This window comes from Benincasa hispida, chromosome 9 (genome assembly GCF_027475165.1).
Source record: "Benincasa hispida cultivar pf3 chromosome 9, pf3_genome.v1.1, whole genome shotgun sequence".
In the NCBI taxonomy this organism is placed as follows: domain Eukaryota; kingdom Viridiplantae; phylum Streptophyta; class Magnoliopsida; order Cucurbitales; family Cucurbitaceae; genus Benincasa; species Benincasa hispida.
Window position 1 is genome coordinate 60,938,573 of NC_143486.1, and position 10,257 is coordinate 60,948,829.

The 10,257-nt window shown below is 34.8% G+C and overlaps 1 protein-coding gene across 1 annotated transcript; it reads left to right on the forward strand.

Moving 5' to 3' along the window:
* Nucleotides 1–2,448: 2,448 nt before the first annotated feature.
* On the forward strand, nucleotides 2,449–5,930 carry LOC120086145 (cytochrome P450 82A3-like). Its single transcript, XM_039042616.2, has 3 exons — nucleotides 2,449–3,117; nucleotides 3,953–4,456; nucleotides 5,131–5,930. Exons 1-3 carry the CDS (start codon nucleotides 2,671–2,673, stop codon nucleotides 5,764–5,766), a joined length of 1,587 nt encoding a protein of 528 aa, XP_038898544.2. The 5' UTR covers nucleotides 2,449–2,670; the 3' UTR covers nucleotides 5,767–5,930.
* Nucleotides 5,931–10,257: the final 4,327 nt, after the last annotated feature.

Consider the following 10,257-nt stretch of genomic DNA (forward strand, 5'->3'; position numbering starts at 1 on the left):
TAAAGAGAAAGAGAGGGAGGAGAGTGTGAAAATCACCCAAGGTCGGAGGGATTGCTCGTCTCCCAACCTAATGCCCAATAGTGATATTTACAATTAGGAATACCTTTCTTCCATAATTGTTATTGTCATGTTGTAATTGGTGTTGCAATTCGATGGCCAAAGTTGCCACAAGGAGAATTTCTAAAACTGTATGGTGTCACAATGCCATATGGCAGCGTCACATCATACGTGCATTATTGATTCTACGATGAACGCTATAGTACCCCTACATTGGTCTTATTTTCCTTGGGCCGCCCACTAGCATTGCGACATTTGGATTTACTGGAGCATTTTTGTAATTTCATCTTTGTTTGACTTAGTCCCGCGTACCGTTTTTGACTCCAAATGTTTTATTTTAGTTTGATTTTAAATCTAAACGCTGAAATCTACCTCTCTACTGTTCAATACCAGCAAAATCATAGATTAATGATACTAAAATGCACAAAAAAATTCAAGTTAAACGGAGTAAAATGACATATTTTAGATAAAGAAAAATTCAATACGCCTCCTATGGTAAGATAAACAAAAATAATGTGTCCAGAATTATGTTCATGCACTCAAGAAACAATTGCACATCTAATTGAAACATCTAACAGCTAACACGTGTACTTAGATGCAAATTACTGTTTTAGCTTCGAAGATGATTAAGCATATTAATGAAATAATTAAAAGCCAAAAAAAAAAAAAAAAAAAAGAGGCAAACATGATAACACAATTAAAAGTATACCTGCCAATACACTCCAAAGTAACTCTCACTAACTCTCTGGATCACTAACTTTCACCAACTCTCACTAGGAATATAATATTATCATTGAACAATACGAAAGTAAGCAAAATATATTTTAAAAATTAAATTATTAGTGTCGTTATAAGTGGTTATGAAGTATAAAATAAGCTCAAACATACAAATCAAGTCTTCAACAGCTTTTTATAATTTCTTTATAATTTGTTATGTAACTACTTGTATCAGCTCAAATTATAAATATGCATCATTTACATTTAGTAGTGTGATATTTGATAAACTTACAAGAAAGCTACAAGATCTGTACAGAGAGTGACTTAGCTCTTGAATAATAAAAGTTTCTTCTCCTTCTTGTGGATGTAGGCACTCCATTGCCTAACCACATACATCTTTGTGTAGCTCTTCTTCTCTTCTTTCTCTTTATCACATTGCATGTTTCATCTTCTTCTTCATTCACACAGTAAACTCACGCAAACAATCGAAAAAGAAGATGGTTAGAGAGAGTTTCTGTAAACAGAGGACTGAAACGAGACAGAGAGAGAAAATAAAATTTGTTTGTCATTTTTCTTTTCCTATTAGAAGTGGTGTCTCTTCCATCAAGTAGTGAAAGTGGTAATAACCATGTGTTGCACATCAGTTGGAAGGTTGTGGAGCAACCAGATCCAAGCAATCTACCTACCAAGTTTTGGGACAAATTAACTAAGACTTTTGGATCATGGATCTGTTCAGCTGAAGTCATTTCATCATTTGGGCTTTTCTTGAATTTAAGAAATTAAGTGAGCAGGACCAACAAGTGGATTTAAACTAATCTTGAAAATTAAAAGTATCGTGGGGTTAATTTTAAAATAATTAATAATGAATTGAATGAAAATTGTGTTTAGTTTTATTCACATATTTTTTCTTTTATAATTTCAATACACTTTCAATTTGTAACATATCTTTTTCACTTTCATATTCATTCTACATAAGTCTGAAATTTCGATGAATATGTAACTACTTTTCATATATCAAACACAATATCACAAATAAATATAATGACGTGCTAGTAACAAGAGATAGATAAGACAAACTTAATATATAGAGATGGTATTTCAATTGGATGTAACCACACTTACGTCTGGGAGGCACAGTGCCTAAATAAAAAAAGTTTCTCTAGTAGAATCAAGCGATTATGAAGGAATTCTTATTTGATAGTTAAACAATCTTGATTCGCTAATAGCTATTCTTCTAATGAGCAGTTTAGGCTCCCCTAAACTTAATGCTTCTTCTCAATGGAACTTCTGTTAAGAGTGCGAATAAAATCCCACATTGGTCAGAAAGTGATCATGAATATGTAAGTAAGAACAATTATCTCAGCCATATCGGTAGAATTCTCAAGTTGAAAGTAGTTATGATGTAATTAAGAGGGTGCTTCTATGAAGAGGAGTAAGCCTTAAATAAGAGTTAAACGGAGTTAAAATCAATTTTGTTTTTAATCATTTAGAATGAATTTTGAAAATATGAAATTTGTATTTAATCGTGTAAAATTAAATTTGAGTGATTAATATGTATTTTACAAATTTAAAATCACTCCTAATATGAACTAGAAAAACGTTGTAACTAACTAGATCAAATTTCTCAATGAAAATACAATCATCGAATATATTGTGAAACACACCTGCATAGGTAGGTTTCGAGATGGCTTTCTACCACATCCACATATAAGAAATTTGATCTTGTGGTTTATTGTTACGTGATAGTGAAGGCTCATCAAACAGTATTTTGGTTCTGTGGTGGATATTTACTTGTCAGTGTTCTTGTCGAGCCACTATAAATAAACCAAAAAACTCGATCGATTACGATCATTCTCGCCAGCTATAATCCAATTCCAATCCGTAAACAAACAAATAATGGAGTTCCAATTACCCATCATTATTTTCCTCTTCATTTTTTCTTGTTGTTATCTGTCACGAAAGTGGCTGAAAATTAGGGTAGTTAGTGAGCTGAAGAAGGTCCCATCGCCGCAGGGATCATGGCCTATTATCGGCCACCTCCATCTTCTCAACAAGGCCGGGAAGCTTCCCCACCATGTTCTTGGAGCCATGGCTGACAAATATGGGCCAATCTTTATGTTGAATCTCGGCTCTCGCCCTGCTTTGGTGGTTAGTAATTGGGAAATGACCAAAGAAAGTATGTGCATTAACGACGCCGCCGCAGCCTCACGGCCGGAGCTCTCCGTCTCAAAGAATTTCTCTTACAACTTCGCCATGTTTGGCCTTGCTTCTTATAGCCCTTATTGGCGTGATATGCGTAAAATTACTCACTTGGAGCTCCTCTCCATCCCACGTGTGGATCAGGTTTTAAACTACCATTCGATTCAGAAGTTTATGCCAGCATTCCATTTAATAATTATTTAGTTTTTTAAAATTAGTCTTATAAACACTTTTCCACTCTTAAATTTATTTGCAATATTTTCAAAAATCAAAAACAAAAAACGAAATGGTTACTAGTTTGTATTGAAACGGTAATTTTTAAACTCTTTCTTGTTAGATACAATTTTATTCAATTTAGACTTTAATTCTATTTGGTTTATAGATTATAGAAAGTAAGGATTGATTTTTGGTATTTGGATCTAATTTTAGAAGCTGGAATTTGAGTCAACAGTACCAAATAGTTTATTTTTTCTTTCTTTTTTGTGGAAGGATGTTCCCAAATAGGTTTAATCATTAATTGATATAGCACAATAATAACAGACTTTCTAATAATCAATATCGGAAGGGATTTTTAAATTGTTAGAATCACTTTTAAACACATTTTTTATCATTCAAAATTAACTTAATATTTAATTTTACATCTTTCAAATGCAACTTTCATATCAAACTATACATTCATTACCTTAAATTCCGTCTTCGATAACAACAAAAAGATATTTTTATTTTATTGAAGAATCGGATGACAACTTTACATCATCTGGCTCAAGCACAAATCAAACGAACCAACTAGATCCAGATAAAAATCGATATCTTATCCAAAGTTTTAATTTTGAGGAATTATAAAGATAATTCATAGCAATTTTAGAAACAACAAAAGAGATTTAACTATATTAGAATCAGGAACAAAACAACGTTAAAGATGTAAACTCAGTTACATACCATTATAATCCGTCATCATTTAATATATATTTCCGCACAGGTTAAGAGCGTCATGTTAAGTGAGGTGATGACATCGTTGAAAGAGTTGTACACAAGATGGGGTGGTAAGAAGAAGGAAATGGAGGAGATTTCAGTGGAAATGAAACGTTGGTTTGGGGATGTGACAGTGAATATGCTTCTTAAGATCATCATAGGAAAACGATGTGTAGGTCCAAATGCTGTTAAGGAAGATGAAAATGATGCATTAGAGTTGCAGATGCGAATTAGGGAGTCATTCCATTTGATGGGTGAAGGGTTATTGAGAGACTATATTCCTTTGGTTGCAAAGCTTGGATTTAATGGCCATGTTAAGGCTATGGAGAAGATAGCGAAACGAATCGACGTCGTTCTTGAACGTTGGCTCCTAGAACATAAACGGAAAAGATCAGCTAATGATTTCGATCAAAAAGATGGTGACTTTATGGATTCTTTAATTTCCTTATGTCATGCCAAGGAGCTTCCGAGTTACTACGATCAAGATACAATTATCAAAGCTACAACCTTGGTACTCTCTCCTTTTGTTATTTTGTTTTATTTATTTTGTTTTATTTGAAAACATCGTATTTTCTTGGATGAAAATTATTATAATTATTTAATTAATTTTGGTAAAATAATAATAAACCTTGAGGAATTAAGTTTAATATTGGTTAAAAGTACAAGAAGTAAAATTGAATAATTAAGCTCCCATTTAGTAACCATTTTGTTTTTTGTTTCGATTTTTGAAAATTAAGCTTATTTTTTTCTCATTTCTCACAATGATTTGCATTTTTCTTAAGTACAATTGCTGAATTCTTGACCAAATTCCAAAAATAAAAATAACATTTTAAAAACCACTTTTTTAGTTTTCAAATTTTAGCTTGGTTTTTTAAACAATCAGTAAAAAGAGGATAACAAAGGAAGAAAATTGGAGCTAAATTTAGTATCTATAGATTTAATTTTTAAAAATTAAAAAAACGAGGCCTAAAAGTATAAGGACTAAAATTGAACAAACTTTAAAGTACGATGACCAAAATGATATTTATACCTTCTTTTTATAATATTTTAATATTTTTTAGTTGCATTTTAGGATGCACACTCTAAGTGAAATTCATGTCAAATACCCAAAAAAAAAAAAAAAATGGAAAAAAGAAAAACATGTTTTCAAGTAAATCTAATAAAGATTGTATTATATATATACAGAATGTGATTGCTGGAGGAACTGAAAGCAGCACCGTGACTCTAACATGGGCGATGTCTTTATTACTAAACAACCCATTGGCCCTGGAAAAGGCTTATCAAGAGCTTGACCAAGTTGTAGGAAGAGACAGGCAACTGAAGGAATCAGACATAGACAACCTTGTTTATTTGCAAGCCATTGTCAAAGAGACAATGCGACTGTACCCAGCAGGACCTTTATTGGGCCCGCGTGAGTTCTACAAGGATTGTTTTGTTGCTGGCTATTTTGTCCCCAAAGGCACCCAATTGATCCCAAACATTTGGAAGATCCAAACCGACCCTCGGGTCTGGCCCGACCCGTTCGAGTTCAAGCCGGAGCGGTTTTTGACGACACATAAAGATGTGGGTTTGAAAGGGAATAATTTTGAGTTGATTCCATTTGGGACTGGGCGAAGAGGGTGCCCTGGAATTACGTTTGGGCTTCAGATGGTGCATTTTGCTTTGGCTGGGTTTTTGCATTCTTTTAATGTCAAAAGTCCTACAGACAAAGCGATTGATATGAGGGAGCAATTTGGGATGGCGAATGAGAAAGTGGTTCCTCTTAATGTTTTGGTCACCCCACGGTTACCTTTGCATCTTCACGGTCCAATAGTAATGTAGTTTGCCTTCCCCCAAGTTGACTTTTGGGAGTTTAATTATGACGAACTTTTTATTTCAAGCCTTGTTTTCTATTTTTGTATATGTGATGTATGCATGCGAGAGCAATGTATTTATCATATGTCATTGTAATATCCATGATAATAAAAGGGTATTTTGGGTAAGAACCGTTATGTTGTATTGATATTTTACATAGAAAAGAAGAGGGGAGGGAATATATATTTTTTACTTTCTTAATTTGCAAATGTCATATCAAAACTAAAATAGTATAAAAATATTAAATTAATCTATAAAATGATAGCGACTTTCTCAAACCTATTTTACAAAATTGAGAGTCTAAATTAGTTATATTGAAATTCAAGGGATTAAATGCACATATTCGTGAAAATTTATAGCTAAAAGTGCATTTTTTTTAAAGATATATCTACCTCAAAATTTTCTTAAACAATCTGTTAAAATATCTATATGAAGACTTAAAGTAATTTTTAATGCAATATTCAAACATGATAAAACAATTAGAGTTTTTTTGTATGGATGTCTCGTCTCGAGCATGTTTATATTTTCTATTAAAATATTAATATGAAAACTCGAAGTAATTTTTAATGCAATATTCAAAGATGATCAAATAATTGGAGGGTTTTGTATGAATGACCCGTTCTTGGGTGTGCTTATGCCTTTTTTACTTTCCCCATTAGAAACGTATGGATATGCTTACACCATAATGCAATATCAGCATTTTAACAGGCATCGCTTTATGGATGACCTCTGCAGTTCGACGATAGCTTATCTCTGACGCAATTACTTGGGGGGAGTGCAACATCCCATTTTTTCACTTTTTTTCCATTCAACCTCGTCTTGCGTTAAGGATGTTCATTCAAGGCTAATTCTTTTTCCTCAGGCTATCCCACTTTTTGAAACCCATCCTGATATTGAAATAAAATTGGACTCATAAACCCACGTGAATTAGAATATAACAGAATCAGAGATCCATGCAAAGTAAGTGTTGGGCTAACCACTCTTCAAAAGGCCCAAATACTCAAGATCAATGCTGGAGAGATGAAGAAATGACTCAGAAATATTGTGCCAAATTCTTGATACTTGGAACTCGATGCTCAACTGCTTCCTACTCGATCTTCGATGAGAATTCCCTTCTTCGTCTGACGAGTCTCTGTTAAATCCTCAATGGAACTCGATGACAACAGAACTAATACTCGATCGTACTCGGCGGTTCTATAACGATACTCAGTACGACTCGACAGTGAAAACGATGTACTTGAAGCTACTCGATAGCGAAGAATTGATGCACGATTGACTCGATATTCAGATCACTCGATGCGATTTGAAAGATAATTGAATGACACACGATTTGTAGTAAAGAAACATTTGAATGAACAAGAAAGATAAGGTAAAAAGATGGAGACACGGTGTTTACGTGGTTCGACATGATTGCCTACGTCCACTAGAAGATTTGAATTCTTTTACTGATGAAGATTGCATACAGATTTTTGTTGTTTATAGAAAACTGAGAAAATGATGATAACTCCCTTATATGAATTTAAAATCAGTGGTATTTATAGAGTATTCCAGCTGACCATTTACAAAGTTAGTTATAAACAAACAAAAATTCCTTGCTTCGGGCATTTACAAAAATTTATAGAGTATTCCAACTGACCATTTACAAAGGCGCTCACTTGTACCTTTGGGCATAATTTCTTGCTTGGATAGTGCTTGCATCCCTTTTTCACTAATATGAGATAGTCTTTTGTGTCACAAGTCAGCCTCTGTTAAGCTTGCTGTTGAAGCCGTGTAGGCACTTGTCATCATCTATACTCCTCTCACAATGTAAAAGTCATTGACCTTCTCACCTACCAACACAACTTAAAATCCTTGATCACCTTAAGAACTCCACCTTTTCATCTGCATTCACACCCAATGCAGTCCAACATGCAAGATATATCAAGTTTCTTTTCAGCAAAGGTACATGTCTCACATTTATTAGAAGCTTGATTGATCCATCCTCTAGCTTCAAGGATACTAAACCAACCTCTTTTATCTTGTAGGCTTCATTGTTTCCCATGTACACAGATTCTCCATCTATTTCCTTGTAAGTATTAAACCAAGGTTTGGAAGGTGTCATGTGATAGGTACAACCGGAGTCAAGTACCCAGTCATGCTTCTCAAGAGGATTTATTTGGTTGGTTTGATTTCTGGTGGAGGCTAAGACATCAGAATAAAAGTAGGAACCTTCAACCACTGAACCTTCTGGTTGTTTTCCCTTCTGATCCTTCTCTTTTTCTTGATTTTTCCTTTTTAGGTTGTATCAATCTCTCATCAAGTGACCTTTCTTCTTGCAGTAGTTGCTTTTCCCTTAGACTGGTTGTTTTCCCTTCTGATCCTTCTCTTTTTCTTGGTTTTTCCTTCTGGTTGTTTTCCCTTCTGGTTTTGCTTGTTCTTCCCCTTGGCAAACAACCCCTCTGCACTAGGCTGCTTCTTCTTGACTGACTGAAGCTCTAACTCTCTAGTTCTTAATGCTGAAATGATGGCATCAGTGGTAATTGATTCTGTGCCATATTTCAAAGCATTTTTAACCTCCTTATAGGCTTCGTGTAGAGAGTTTAATAGCACAAAAGCCTCATTCTCATCACCAATTTTCTCACCAAGCATCTTGAACTCTAAGACAATCCTCTTGAACTCATCCAAATTATCTGAAAGAGGCTTGGCAGAATCCATCTTGAACGTGAAGAACTTCTCCCTTAGATACAACTTGTTGGGGAGAACCTTAGTTGCAAAAAAACCTTCTAGCTTGACCCACATCTTATAGGTTGTGTCTTGATCAATTACTTGCCTTAAAATATTATCATTGGGATTCAGAAGCAAAGTCCCATATGTTGTAAGCTCCATATCTTCTATTTCTTGTGTTGATATAGTGGAGGGCGGAGTTGATGGGTCTAAAAGGGCCTTGTGTGCTCTTTGCTATCCAAGAATGGCTTTGATTTTGGCCTTCTATAGGCCAGAATGCCCTTCCTATCAAACTTCTCAATCTCATACCTTGCAACAACCATTTCTGATCTGATTGAGTATCAAGTCTTCATTTCTTGAGAATCTTGATGCTCTAGGAAAGTTGACCTTGATTATCTTTAAATGCTCTGATACCAAAAATTGTTGGGTTGACCACTCTTCACAAGGCCCAAATACTTAAGATCAACGTTGGAGAGATGAAGAAATATCTCAAAAATATTCTGCCAAATCCTTGATACTCGGAACTTGATGCTCGACTGCTTCCTACTCGATCCTCGATGAGAATTCTCTTCTTCGTCTGACGAACCTCTATTAAATCCTCGATGGAACTCGGTGACAACAGAACTAATACTCGATCGTACTCGACAGTTCTTGAACGATACTCGGTGCGATTCGAAGGTGAAAACAATGTACTCAAAGCTACTCGATAGCAAAGAATCGATGCTCGATTGACTCGATAATCATATTATTCAATGCGATTCGAAAGATAATTGATTGGCGTGCAAGTTGCAGTAAAGAAACACTTGAATGAACAAGAAAGATAAGGCAAGAAGACAGAGACATGGTGTTTACGTGGATCAGTAAGATTGCCTATGTCCATGGGAAGATCTGAATTCTTTTACTCATGAAGATTGCATGTAGATTTTTGGATTGTACAGAAAACTAAGAAAATGATGATAACTCTCTGATTTGAATTTAAAATTAGTGATATTTATAGAGTATACCAACTGTCAATTTACAAAGTTAGTTATAAACAAACAAAAAAATCGAGGTATTTGAATCAAAACTTCTTCGGTAAGTTTAATTAAAAAAGAATATTCCTTCGTTAAATGTTTGTCAGATGTTGTCCTGTTGTGTCCTGGATGGCCAGCTGGAGGTTGAAGAAGCTATGCATTGGGAGTGGCTTATCGATAGGCGTCCAAGTCACACGCCAAAAGCACTTTGTGTACGCCAGCCTCACGACCACCGAGTATCTTGAGCACCAAACAATGGAAATGTGTGGGGAGTGAAGTAGCATCCACCCTGTGCGAAGCTTGCCGCACACCAGCTGCCATGCATGCACGTCCCAACGCCTATGCCTATCATTAGCACCTAGTGTTGTAGGTCCCAACACTATGCGCCTAACCATGCTCTGTGATAGCCTGATGGGGGAGGCTGTCATGGTTAAAGTGAGGGCCGGTTAGAGTAGGAAGTTAGTGAGCCTAAGGATCAAAGGGAGCTAGCTACTCTGAGTAGTTTTTATACCTTGAAAAGTATTTTATTGTAAAGTATATTTCTATGCTATGATAAGTACTAGTAAGCATGGTTTAACAAATGAACTCAATGCATGATTTATATAGGCTTTTTTTATCTAAGGTTTTCAAAAGGTTGGAATTATAATATGCTATGATTTCTAATTTGATTTAAAATAAGCCTGTTTATGATATCAAGACATGATTTATATCCATTAAGCATGACTTAGATGCACATGATTTA